Genomic DNA, 14,605 nt, shown 5'->3' on the forward strand with positions numbered 1-14,605 from the left:
CTATAAATATATTGAACACCCATGGTGACAGCACACATCCTTGTCTAAGGCCTGATTTTACTGGGAAATAATCTCCCTCTCTTCTACATACTCTAATCTGAGCTTCACTATCCTCGTGAAAATTCTTCACTGCTTTCAGTAACCTACCTCCTGTTCCATACATTTGCATCATCTGCCACATTGCCCCCCTATCCACACTGTCATATGCCTTTTCCAGATCCATAAATGCCACAAAAACCTCTTTACCCTTATCTAAATACTGTTCACTTGTATGTTTCACTGTAAACACTTGGGTACACACCCCCCACCTTTCCTAAAGCCTCCTTCTTCATCTGCTATCCTACTCTCTGCTTTACTCTTAATTCTTTCCATAATAGGGTACACACCCCCACCTTTCCTAAAGCCTCCTTCTTCATCTGCTATCCTACTCTCTGCTTTACTCTTAATTCTTTCCATAATAACTCTTCCATACACTTTACCAGGTATACTCAACCGACTTCTTTCTTTCTTTCAACAAACTGGCCATATCCCACCGAAGCAGGGTGGCCCAAAAAGAAAAAGAAAATTTTTTCTTTTCAACTCTAGTAATGTATACAGGAGAAGGGGTTACTAGACTCAACAGACTTCTTCCCCTATAATTTTTGCACTCTCTTTTGTCCCCTTTGCCTTTATACAAAGGAACTATGCATGCTCTCTGCCAATCCCTAGGTACCTTACCCTCTTCCATACATTTATTAAATAAAAGCACCAACCACTCCAAATCTATATTCCCACCTGCTTTTAACATTTCTGTCTTTATACCATCAATCCCAGCTGCCTTACTCCCTTCAATTCTACCCACTGCCTCACAAACTTCCCCACACTCACAACTGGCTCTTCCTCGTTCCTAGAAGATGTTATTCCTTCTTGTCCTATACACGAAATTACAGCTTCCCTATCTTCATCAACATTTAACAATTCCTCAAAATACATATTCCCTCCATCTTCTCAATACCTCTTAACTCTCCATTTAATAACTTTCCTCTAATATTTTTAACTTATAATTAACACATAATTTAATAAATCATTATTATATTCAGTTAATTATTTGTTAAAATTTTTCGCAAATGATAGTTAATGTTGTACATAATTATCCATAAGGAACAAAATTAGATGTACTCGTCTGTATGTGGTTGCAAGACTTGTGTGAGCACATTATGTAGGAGTGAATGGAGGCAAGTGGTTTTTATAATTGATGTGCTGTTGGAGTGTAAGCAGGGTAACATCTGTGAAGGGATTCAAAGAAATGGGTTAGTTGAAGTTGAGTACTGGAGGTGGGAAGTACAGTGCCTGTACTCTGAAGGAGAGGTGGGGATGTTGCATTTTGGAAGATGATCTGTACACTTCTGGCAAAACACTGATTGGATGAGCGACTGTGAAAGTGTTTCCTCTTATTCAGGTCACCCAGTGTAGGTGGGAGATGGCTGTTGAAGTAGAAAAAAAATAGTAATAGTGGTAGTAGTAGTAGTAGCAGCAGCAGCAGCAGCAAGAGGAGCGATTGGTGGAATGATGATGTAAAGAGAGTAGTAAGGGAGAAAAAGTTAGCATATGAGAAGTTTTTACAAAGTAGAAGTGATGCAAGGAGGGAAGAGTATATGGAGAAAAAGAGAGAGGTTAAGAGAGTGGTGAAGCAATGTAAAAGAGCAAATGAGAGAGTGGGTGAGATGTTATCAACAAATTTTGTTGAAAATAAGAAAAAGTTTTGGAGTGAGATTAACAAGTTAAGAAAGCCTAGAGAACAAATGGATTTGTCAGTTAAAAATAGGAGAGGAGAGTTATTAAATGGAGAGTTAGAGGTATTGGGAAGATGGAGGGAATGTTTTGAGGAATTGTTAAATGTTGATGAAGATAGGGAAGCTGTGATTTCGTGTATAGGACAAGGAGGAATAACGTCTTGTAGGAGTGAGGAAGAGCCAGTTGTGAGTGTGGGGGAAGTTCGTGAGGCAGTAGGTAAAATGAAAGGGGGTAAGGCAGCCAGGATTGATGGGATAAAGATAGAAATGTTAAAATCAGGTGGGGATATAGTTTTGGAGTGGTTGGTGCAATTATTTAATAAATGTATGGAAGAGGGTAAGGTACCTAGGGATTGGCAGAGAGCATGCATAGTTCCTTTGTATAAAGGCAAAGGGGATAAAAGAGAGTGCAAAAATTATAGGGGGATAAGTCTGCTGAGTATACCTGGTAAAGTGTATGGTAGAGTTATTATTGAAAGAATTAAGAGTAAGACGGAGAATAGGATAGCAGATGAACAAGGAGGCTTTACGAAAGGTAGGGGGTGTGTGGACCAGGTGTTTACAGTGAAACATATAAGTGAACAGTATTTAGATAAGGCTAAAGAGGTCTTTGTGGCATTTATGGATTTGGAAAAGGCGTATGACAGGGTGGATAGGGGGGCAATGTGGCAGATGTTGCAAGTGTATGGTGTAGGAGGTAGGTTACTGAAAGCAGTGAAGAGTTTTTACGAGGATAGTGAGGCTCAAGTTAGAGTATGTAGGAAAGAGGGAAATTATTTCCCAGTAAAAGTAGGCCTTAGACAAGGATGTGTGATGTCACCGTGGTTGTTTAATATATTTATAGATGGGGTTGTAAGACAAGTAAATGTGAGGGTCTTGGCAAGAGGCGTGGAGTTAAAAGATAAAGAATCACACACAAAGTGGGAGTTGTCACAGCTGCTCTTTGCTGATGACACTGTGCTCTTGGGAGATTCTGAAGAGAAGTTGCAGAGATTGGTGGATGAATTTGGTAGGGTGTGCAAAAGAAGAAAATTAAAGGTGAATACAGGAAAGAGTAAGGTTATGAGGATAACAAAAAGATTAGGTGATGAAAGATTGAATATCAGATTGGAGGGAGAGAGTATGGAGGAGGTGAATGTATTCAGATATTTGGGTGAGGACGTGTCAGCGGATGGGTCTATGAAAGATGAGGTGAATCATAGAATTGATGAGGGGAAAAGAGTGAGTGGTGCACTTAGGAGTCTGTGGAGACAAAGAACTTTGTCCTTGGAGGCAAAGAGGGGAATGTATGAGAGTATAGTTTTACCAACGCTCTTATATGGGTGTGAAGCATGGGTGATGAATGTTGCAGCGAGGAGAAGGCTGGAGGCAGTGGAGATGTCATGTCTGAGAGCAATGTGAGGTGTGAATATAATGCAGAGAATTTGTAGTTTGGAAGTTAGGAGGAGGTGCAGGATTACCAAAACTGTTGTCCAGAGGGCTGAGGAAGGGTTGTTGAGGTGGTTCGGACATGTAGAGAGAATGGAGCGAAACAGAATGACTTCAAGAGTGTATCAGTCTGTAGTGGAAGGAAGGCGGGGTAGGGGTCGGCCTAGGAAAGGTTGGAGAGAGGGGGTAAAGGAGGTTTTGTGTGCGAGGGGCTTGGACTTCCAGCAGGCATGCGTGAGCGTGTTTGATAGGAGTGAGTGGAGACAAATGGTTTTTAATACTTGACGTGCTGTTGGAGTGTGAGCAAAGTAACATTTATGAAGGGGTTCAGGGAAACCGGCAGGCCGGACTTGAGTCTTGGAGATGGGAAGTACAGTGCCTGCACTCTGAAGGAGGGGTGTTAATGTTGCAGTTTAAAAACTGTAGTGTAAAGCACCCTTCTGGCAAGACAGTGATGGAGTGAATGATGGTGAAAGTTTTTCTTTTTCGGGCCACCCTGCCTTGGTGGGAATCGGCCAGTGTGATAATAAAAAAAAAAAAATAATAATAATAATAATAAAGTTATTTTATTGCTCTGACTGTATTCTGCCAAGGTAGGGTGACCCCAAAAAAGAATCACATTCATCAGTTCTTTCACTACTTATTTGCAGTATGCTCTTCTATATTAGAACAAATGTTGTCATTATTTATTCATTATAGGTCTCAGCAATTCAGCAGTAGTGTAGTTATTGTAGAAGTGAACCAGAATATAATTCTGCTAATAATACTTTCCACAGAGCTTTACTAATGAGGATCACTTAATGGTACATCGTCGACGCCACGAAATGCAGCTCACAGTCAATGGAGAACATCACACTCCATCTCTAGTCAAGCATCATGGATTTATTATTGGTAAGGTCATATTTTTCATCTGTTTCTTGATGCTGTTAGATATCCCCGGTAGTGTTACCCATATTGGGTTACAAATTTTTTTTTTTTTTCTTATTCTTTTTTCTTCTGGTGTCATGTTTTGTGTTTAATTTGTTGTCAGTGGTTATAGCACTTGCTACCTCCTTATGTTCTTTTGGACCCTAGTGTAGTATTCATCCCCGTTTGGTGAAGATAAACATTCTAGCATCCTTTTGGCACTTTTTAAAATTTTTTTTTGTCTCATTTTGCAATTGTGGCCTCTTGTTCTCCCCTGCTCCCAGCATTTTTTCTGCTCCATTTTTCAAGGAAGGGGAGCCTTAAAAACAAGAGTACAGGCATGCATCATTAATTCCGTGGGATGGCTGAATAAAAAATGGTATGTTAAAATAATTTTTGGTTTCTGACAGATAAGTACTTTTGCTTGAACAGAGAAATGTTGTCCAATATGTACATAAAAAGTGCCATAACTACTGTGACACTATATAACAGTGTTCAGTACATGTAACACTCTTCATACACAGGTCAGACTGAAGTATGTTATGGCTTAAGAAGAAAAATGGAATTTTATTTTTTTTTAATTTTTGAGGTGATAAACAATGAGGTTAAGAATTTTTATGCACATAGAGGTGGGGAATAATACTTAGTCTGATGCTCAGAGATAACATAGAAAAAGGCTACTTAAATCGAGGTTTGCTTGTATTTATATTTGTCACTTATTCTATAAGCCTCCCATTCCACTAGGTTCAGATCAGAGGGGGTTGACTGTGTGTACAGTGGAACCTCAAAAATCGAACTGCTCCCAACACGACCAATTATGTAAGTGTATTTTTGTAAGTGCTTTTGTAAGTGTATTTTTGAGGGTCTGAAATGGACTAATCTAATTTACATTATTCCTGATGGGAATAAATTCATTCGGTAAAGGCACTCGAACAGCCTTCTGGACCGAAGAAAGTTCGATATTTGAGGTTCCACTGTATATACATTACATTGCATTACAATGTTATATAAAATTAGTGAAACACAAAAGTGTTATCAAACATCAAAGATTTTCAATTTGTATAATAGAGCAATATTTTGCTCAACTTTCCCTTTAAAATGCAGTTTTAAGAGCAACTTTGATTAAAATTCATGATAATTTGTGTGTTTCTAAACATTATAACAATAATTCTAATATTTATTTGCATATTGAGATTCTGCATTTATTAATTTTGATTGCCTAACATTTTAAGTGATGGGCAGTCAGTGAATAGATTTGATAATCCAATTTTGTCTGGCTCAGTGGCATTCCCATGTCCAAATCTCATTTTATTCTGATCATTATATCTCATGAATGGTAACATTATATTAGAGTGATATACTGTAGATATATGATCTTGAACACAAAATGCATAATACAAGCACTCCTCACTTAATGACCTACCTGTTTAATGACTGCTCGGACTTATGACCAGCTCTGCAACTAGTATGCAAACCTAAGTAATGTATATTAGAGCTAATTTCCTCAATTATGTTTATTACAGTATACAGTACACTACAGCACAAACATTTAAAAATGTACTAAAAATGATATAAATGGTGCAAGGGTGACATTACAGCAATATGTAAAGATGGTTGACACAGGCCCACTTCCAGTACAGTATGCTTCTTGCTTATCGACCAGTTCGCTTAATGCCCTAGTCACAGGAACGGAACTTAATCGTTAAGTGAGGAATGCCTGTAATAATTTTTTATTATCATACAAAGTGAAAACTAGAACAGATTTTGCGAGAAGTCCAGATGCAAAAAATTTCAGACACCTTATACTAGGATCAAAATTACTGAATAATATACATGTTTGTGGAGCTGTTTAAACTTGTGAGTTTAGGGTAAGATATTGACAGATAAGATCTGGTCACAGCTCACAGGTGAAAAGAGTTGGTTTCTAATGTTATTTAATTATGCATGAATAAAAATTAATGTCATAATATTAATGGTATCTTCTAGGTAGTAGGTTGGTAGACAGCAACCGCCCAGGGAGGTACTACCTTCCTGCCAAGCGAGTGTAAAACGAAAGCCTGTAATTGTTTTACATGATGGTAGGATTGCTGGTGTCCTTTTTTCTGTCTCATAAACATGCAAGATTTCAGGTATGTCTTGCTACTTCTACTTACACTTAGGTCACACTACACATATATGTACAAGCATATATATACACACACACACACCTCTGGGTTTTCTGCTATTTTCTTTTTAGTTCTTGTTTATTTCCTCTTACCTCCATGGTGAAGTGGAACAGAATTCTTCCTCCGTAAGCCATGCGTGTTGTACGAGGCGACTAAAATGCCGGGAGCAAGGGGCTAGTAACCCCTTCTCCTGTATAAATTACTAAATTTAAAAAAGAGAAACTTTTGTTTTTCTTTTTGGGCCACCCTGCCTCGGTGGGATACGGCCGGTTTGTTGAAAGAAAGAAGAAGAAACATGCAAGATTTCAGGTACGTCTTGCTAGTTCTACTTACACTTAGGTCACACTACACATACATGTACAAGCATATATATGTATATATACACATCTTTCTGGGTTTTCTTCTGTTTTCTTTCTAGTTCTTGTTCTTGTTTATTTCCTCTTACCTCCATGGGGAAGTGGAACAGAATTCTTCCTCCGTAAGCCATGCGTGTTGTAAGAGGCGACTAAAATGCCGGGAGCAAGGGGCTAGTAACCCCCTTCTCCCATATAAATTACTAAATTTAAAAAGAGAAACTTTCGTTTTTCTTTTTGGGCCACCCTGCCTTGGTGGGATACGGCTGGTTTGTTGAAAAAAAAAAATTAATAGTATCTAGTACTGACAAGTAGGTGAATTAGACACGTGTACAACATCTGGGTATCTTATAACTGGAAACAGTAGAAGATGGGGTAAGCACTTCCTCAGCCTTTGAAGGTTTTGAAACTGGAGACAGTAGAAGATGAGATAATCAGTCCCTCAGCCCATGTATTCACCATCTTAAGTCTTGATGAATGTGAAGCATAGGCAGGAAGATGAACACTTGTATGCATGCTGGAGTGAGAGGAGGCACAGCAAAGTCATTGTCACCAGTGGGCAGGACCCACTAGTGACTGTAGGTCATTCCCAAGACTTGGGCTAGTATATAAGTGTTCATCTTTTTGCTTATGCTTCATCATCATCAAGACTAAGGCAGTGAACACCTGGTTCAAGGGACTAAGTATGTCATCGACTACTGTCTCTAGTTAATAAGCTCTGATTTGAATTGAGAAAGCCACTAGTTGGAAGCTTGTCTTCAAAATGGAGGTACCTACATATTGCACTTATGTCTAATTCACAAAAATTAAAAGCTAAATGGATAGGATAAAAATCATTATACAGTAGAATAAAAAGCAGTAGTATTAATAATAATGTAATAGATTTTAAAAATAATCAATAAATTTGAAATTTGAGGCAGGATTAAAGAATGACAAGGGATACATGGTGTAATTAAAGATGAGGGATATCAGAAAGATACTTAAAGTATTTATTTCTTGTGTGATGCCTGATTACTTTATCATGGCTTTGGGGGTCACTGCCCCCCTGACCTGTTCCCAGACCAGGCCTCTGTATTCTTGCAGTTTTTCCATGAATTGTCTTAGGTCAGCATAAAAATTACAGTGTAGTATTCTAAAGATGTGGCATGAACAGTATGCATACCTAAATAATATACATTATTTAGGTATGCATACTGGTCAGAGAGCCCATCGTAAGTCCGAGTTGTTGGTAAACAAGTATGTCACTAAGTGAGGAGAGGCTGTACTTCCCATTTCCAGGACTCAGATCTGGCTAACCGGTTTCCCTGAATCCCTTCACAAAATATTCCCCTGCTCACACTCCAACAGCTTGTCAGGTTCCAAAAACCATTCGTCTCCATTTACTCCTATCAAACACGCTCATGCATGTTTGCTGGAAGTCCAAACCCCTTGCCCACAAAACCTCCTCCAACCTTTTTGGAGATGACCCCTACCCCGCCCCCCTTCCCCAACAGATTTATATGCTCTCCAAGCCATTCTACTTTGTTCCATTTTCTCTAAATGACCAAACCACTTCAGTAGCTCTTCTTCAGCCCTTTGACTAATACTTTTAGTAACTCCACACCTCCTCCTAATTTCCACACTATGAATTCTTGAATTTTTTACATACCCTCCCAAATTTGCCCACCAACCTCTGCAACTTCCCTTCAGAATCTTCCAAAAGCACGGTGTCATCAGCAAAAAGCAACTGTGACATCTCCCACTTTGTAGTAGATTCTTTAACTTTTAATCCCACACTTCTCCCCAACACTTTAGCATTTACTTCTTTTACAACCCCATCTATAAAGATTGTGAATACATTATACAAAAACAATTGAAAGCTGAAGCTTTGTAAATTTTTGTGAAATACAGTAAGTACTGATGAATAATCTCTACCTCATCCTTATAGTTTACTTTTTGGTGCTTATTCTCCGGAGGGTTTCCTGTACAAACAATACATATAATTTGTATATGTTTTTCTAACTGCTTCTCTTGTTTTATAGACCAGACACCTACTCCAACAAGATTCTTAAGGCAGTGTGAAGAAGTGGGACTTTTCCAGGAAATAAGTCTAAATCCATTTGATGAACAGTTTAGAAGAGCATCACTTCTTAGATCACATCACTCAATCAGTGAGGTAACAAATTTCTCTTTTGATTTTTGAAATAATTCTTTTTCTCCTGTTGCTTTAATGAAAATATGGACTTCAATTTTTCACATTTACACACTGGCAATTTTGCCCACTTTGAGTCCTATTTTAAGCCAATTCCATTGCTCCACCAAACCAAATTCTTAGCTTTTTCATCACTATGCCTTCCAGTATATCGACTGAGCACAGGAAACTGCCCATTCAACTATTACAACTATCCTGTAAAGCTCACAGAAGTTGGTATTTGTTAAATTTTATACATTCATTAAGTACCAATTTAGAAAGGGAGTCCAAAATTAACAATGTGGACATTCCAGGCACTAAAACATTTCCTCTGTTCATTAATCATGTCCCCAGGCCTCTCCTTATATTTGTATTTCATTTTGAATTCAAAATCACAAAATTGAAGATTTACTCTATTTCTCGGATATTAAAATATAGCCAAGAATGATTGGTCATGGTTTGCAGTGTCTGAATAATTGAATCAGACATATTAATCCCCCCCTCCCCCCCCCCCCCCCAAAAAAAAAAAAAAAAAAAAGAGAGAGAGAAACAGACAGGAGAGGTGGGTGTAGGGGTCCTTACCCATCCTCAGGAAAATTGGCAAAAATCGGATATTTTCACTTATTTGAGCCCAGTTTCTAACTACTTACAGTTCTGAAGCCAACCAAAATCATTTCTATTTTAGTAGTATATCTTCCACTCTGTCAAATGGTATATACCCTAAAAAGCCATTTTTTTTTTTAACATGCTGGCCGTCTCCCACTGAGACAGGGTGACCCTAAAAAGAAAGAAGTGCTTTTACCATCATTCACCATTTTCACCATCATTCATACATAATCACTGTCTTTGCAAAGGTATGCAGATATGACAGTTCAGATGTCACTTCAAACAGCAAATATCCCAAATCCCTCCTTTAAACATTTGCATCAATATTGTCATAGAGTGAAGTTGATGTTATTGTACAGTATCTGAAAAATGGATGATTGCCACTGTCTCTGGCATACAGATACACTGACACCATCAACAGGTTAGCAGTCAAAGCTGAGCTCAATGACATTGTTGTCAAAGGTGTGTACATGTTATTTAGAGGTCTAACAAGGTGGTATGGATGTCAGAATGACATTGGTTAATCTGTTTCAGAGATTTTATAATTGTATACTTTACATATGTTGTCACCCAGCCTTGGTGAGAGATGGCCAGCATGTTACAAAAGAAAAGTTTTATGACCTACAGAATACAGTGTGCCATTAATTTTTTGAAGTCATGCAGTACATTTACAAATGCATTTAATGATACTATGTCCGGTTAGCTGGACTCGAGTCCTGGAGGTGGGGTTTGGGATATTGGCTGTTTGGAGTAACATCTAAACTGTCATATCTGGGTACCTCTGCAAAGACAGTGATTATGTGTGAATGATGGTGAAAGTGTTTCTTGGTTTTTGGGTCACCCTGCTTTTGTGAGAGACAGCTGGTGTGTTGAAAAAAAAAAGTGTAGAATATTTTGAACATTGTATCATCAACATCTGTTTGTAAAGTAAAAGGACACAAGTGCAACTAATGTGACATTTTATTGTGGCAACGTTTTGCTCTCCAGGAGCTTTATCAAGCCGTTACACTTGATAAAGCTGTAACGGCTTGATAAAGCTGGAGAGCAAAACGTTGCCACAATAAAATGTCACATTAGTTGCACTTGTGTCCTTTTACTTTACATATTGTCGATAATTCTACCAACATTATTACAATCAACATCTGTTGTTGGCCTGTATCTTCCAGTGAGCTGATGCCTAGGTTGACATAGCCATAGGAGCTAGACTTTTGGCACTTTTCTTCTATATTAACAGATTTCTTACGCATTTTTTTATTTTTCTATATGACTTCCTTACCATTACACATTTAACATTGACACCCAAGTGGATCATTAGTGATACTAGAAAGCCGAAGAAAAAGTTGACAGTATATTTTGGGAGTTAATTGTCCCACTCCATAACTGGGTTGGTGATGTCTTATGAGCATAGAGCAATGAGGTGCTCACATGTATTGAGAGTCCCAGCATTCCCCAGGTAGCTGATTGTTCAGGCAGCAACATGGCCGCATTTGTTAACTTTACTTGGCTGCAAGATGGTAGGTAAGTTGTACACTAGTAAATTTTTTTTATGGGGCTAAATCTACCTTACCCTAACCCATCCTGCTAAACTTTAACTTTAAAGTGTTTGGAGTGACCTCAGGTCACAAATTGAGGAATTGGGGTTCATTACCTAGGTGAGTGGAAACAGGCATGTTGCCTTACACCTGCTGCCCCTGTATACCTAGAAGTAAGTAGGTACTTGGGTGTTTGGGAGCAGGTATGCACCACCAGTTGCCTAACAAAGATAAAGATAAAGATGTTTATTTTGACAAATTACGTGGTTGTACAGAGGAAAATAATAGTTGGGTGTACATGCCAAAAGCCTCTTTGTATGCAGAGCATTTTGGGCAAACTTGGAGAGGACCCAAGTGGAAATAAACCAGTCTGAAGACATGGCTTCCTTGGATTATTCCAGGTTACTAACTCTCCGGGTTAATAAAATACCCACAAAATTTTCTCAAAGCATATTTTTTCCAACTTATCCTCCAATTTAGAGAGTATGAGGGTTACCAATGCTTTAAAGCAACCATGTGTCCAGTGCTGCTAGATGTAAACCACTTGTTTTTGCTATTTCATTATTCGTGGTTAATTATGTGTAAATTTATTTAATGTTAGGATAACCTAACCTAAAATAGCTAATGTATAATTTTTGTTACTGTTTAGCTCATGCAGAAAGGAGCACTCTATTCAGAGGTCAGGTGGATTTTTCCCGAGTTACTAATTTTGTATGTTTTAACACATTTTTATTAATCACACTGATTTTCAAGAACATAGATCTCGTGTGAAATGATAAGATATTACAGCAGTAATAAAATCACATTACAGACATACCTTTCTAATACAGCAGGTTTCTTTTTCACTTACCAGTGCATATAAAAGCTTAAAAATATGTTTATACTATCATTTATTAAGTGAATGAACATTTTAGAAGTAATTATTTAAGGAAGGCAGAAGAGGATAGTGAAGTTTCATCATCTTGCTTCATCATCTGAGTCTTCAACTCCCTTGATTCAGCTTGGTGTCGGCTGAATCCCCAGAAGTAATGAATAGGAATATAAGTGAGGCAGATGAACAAGGAGGGTTTAGAAAGGATAAGGGGTGTGTAGACCAAGTGTATACAGTGAAACATAAATGAGCAGTATTTAGATAAGGGTAAAGAGGCTTTTGTTGCATCTGTGAATTTGAAAAATGCATATGATAGGATAGATAGGGGAACAGTGTGGCAGATGTTGCAAGTATATGGAACAGATGATAGGTTACTGAAAGCAGTTAAGAGTTTTTTACGAGGATACTGAAGCTCAGATTAGAGTATGTAGGAGAGAGAGAGATTATTTCCCAGTAAAAGTAGGCCTTAGACAGGGATGTGTAATGTCACCATGGTTGTTCAGTATATTTATAGATGGGGGTTGTAAGAGAAGTGAATGTTCAGGTGTTGGGAGGAGGTGTTGGATTAAAAGATAAAGAATCTAATACAGAGTGGGAGTTGTTAGTTGTTTTTTGTTGATGGCACTGTGCTTTTGGGAGATTCTAAAGAGAAGTTGTAGAGGTTGGTAGACAAATTTGGGAGGGTATGTAAAAGAAGGAAATTAAAACTGAACAAAGGAAAGAGCAAGGATAAAAATTTAGGTAGTGAAAGATTGGATATTAAATTGAAGGGAGGGAGTATGGAAGAAGTGAATGTATTCAGATATTTAGGATTGAGCTTGTCAGCAGATGGGTCTATGAAAGATAAGGTGAGCCATAGAATTGATAAGTGGTAAAATGTGAGTGGTGCACTGAGGAATCTGTGCAGACAAAGCACATTATCCAAGGAAGCAAAGAGGGAAATGTACGAGAGCTTAGTAGTACCACTGCTCTTATATGGGTGTGAAGCATGGGTGGTGAATGTTGCAACAAGGAGAAGGCTGGAGGCAGTGGTGATGTCATGTCTGTGGTCAATGTGTGGTGTGAATATTATGCAGAGAATCTGTAGTTTGGAGATTAGAAGGAGGTGCAGGGTTTCTAAAAGTAGTATCCAGAGGGCTGAGGAGGGATTGTTGAGGTGGCTTGGACATTTATAGAGGATGGAACAAAATAAGATGACTTGGAGGGTGGATAAATCTGTAGTGGAAGGAAGGCAGGGTAGGGGGTCATCCTAGGAAAATTTGGAGGGAGGAGATAAAGGAGGTTTTTGTGAATGAGGGGGGGCTTAGACTTCCAGTAAGCACGTGTGACCATGTTAGATAGGAGCGAGTGGAGGCAAATGGTTTTTATGATTTGACATGCTGTTAGAGAGTGAGCAGTGTAACATTTATGAAGGGATTCAGGAAAACCGGTTAGCTGGACTTGAGTCCTGGAGGTGGTAAGTACAGTGCCTGTGCTCTGAAGGAGGAACATAGATATGTTGCAGTTTTTTTAAACTGTAGTGTATACACACCTCTGGCAAGACAGTGGTGGAATGAGTGGTAATGAAAGTGTTTCTTCTTTTTCGGGTCACCCTGCCTCGGTGTGAAATGGCCAGTATGTTAATATAAAAAAAGAGTAATTGAAAAGTGCCATATTAGCAAAGCACCGTAAAGCAAGCACAGTGTATTAGAAAGGTTTGCTTATATTCAGAATAGTAATAGCAATAATAATAATTATTGTAGTTCAGTATATATAACAATAACAAAAAAAGGCACAATACAGTGACTGGAACGATACACAAATAACCCGCACATAGAAGAGAGGAGCTTACGAAACATCGTCGTAAGCTCCTCTCTTCTGTGTGCGGGTTATTTGTGTATGTGTTTCAGTATATATATTTGAAGTAGAACTGATATTAAAACTAATGCCCAACTAACAACACTGATGTAAATTTAAAATTCATAATAATCTTAATGGAGATTAGGTTTGAAATTATGATACTGTACGTACTCCTCTTTTATGAATGAAAATTGAATTTTCCTGGACCTAGGCTGTAGGGGGTCATACAGGAGAAAGTCTCGACACCCCAAGGGTACTGCCACCTGTAGATTCCGATGAAACAATTTCATCCACATCTCGAGATGATGTGTGTGTTGCATCCAATGCAGCCACTTCAACATCTACCCTCATGACCTGCAGCATTTCTTTGCCATCTCGTCAGTCACCAAGTGCAACGTACTGTTGCACACGAACACAGCCATCATCTAGGTAAGAATAATCATAAAAATGTATACTGTACTAATACAGAAACTCTAATTTTTTTTTTGTAAGTATGCACATGGAATTAGACTTTTTGTTTTATTGAAAATCAGCAAATTTTCAATGCCATGCAATTCATTTGTTTTTAAAGGGATTTTTTTTTATGGTTTACTTGTGACTTAATAGCCTGACCTCCTCTCCCAACATATTCACAGTACCATCACTAATAGTCACTTGGTTCAGCTTGCTTTTCAATCTTGAGAAGGCTTATGACACTGGTGGTATCACATCTCATCCCAGATTAATTCTTGTGGCCCCTATTTCTTTTGTCTGCCTTTCTAAGACAGCATTTCCAAAAGTTTTACTCATCTTAACCCTTTGTCACAACCCTCAAAATCAAGTCTTGTAAGTGTTGCAATTTTTCATGAAAAAACTAATTTTATCTTTAAAATAGTAGAGAATATGGCCACTTTTGGTCTGAAATGGGCCATAATCTTCTCCATTTCAATACGTCTTCTGGTCTATCAGTTGGCACCAAGTTTC

At 38.2% G+C, this 14,605-nt stretch overlaps 1 protein-coding gene across 1 annotated transcript in view; it reads left to right on the plus strand.

The window, feature by feature from the left end:
- The window catches only part of LOC128699290 (Activating transcription factor-2), a 180,420-nt gene that overhangs the window by 19,066 nt on the left and 146,749 nt on the right, over positions 1-14,605 (plus strand). Inside the window, exons 3-5 of the mRNA XM_070100800.1 lie at positions 3,977-4,091; positions 8,646-8,779; positions 13,854-14,071. Coding sequence (XP_069956901.1) covers positions 3,977-4,091; positions 8,646-8,779; positions 13,854-14,071 — 467 coding nt within the window. The remainder of the gene's footprint in view (positions 1-3,976; positions 4,092-8,645; positions 8,780-13,853; positions 14,072-14,605) is intronic.

This window comes from Cherax quadricarinatus, chromosome 74 (assembly GCF_038502225.1).
Source record: "Cherax quadricarinatus isolate ZL_2023a chromosome 74, ASM3850222v1, whole genome shotgun sequence".
Taxonomy (NCBI): Eukaryota; Metazoa; Arthropoda; class Malacostraca; order Decapoda; family Parastacidae; genus Cherax; species Cherax quadricarinatus.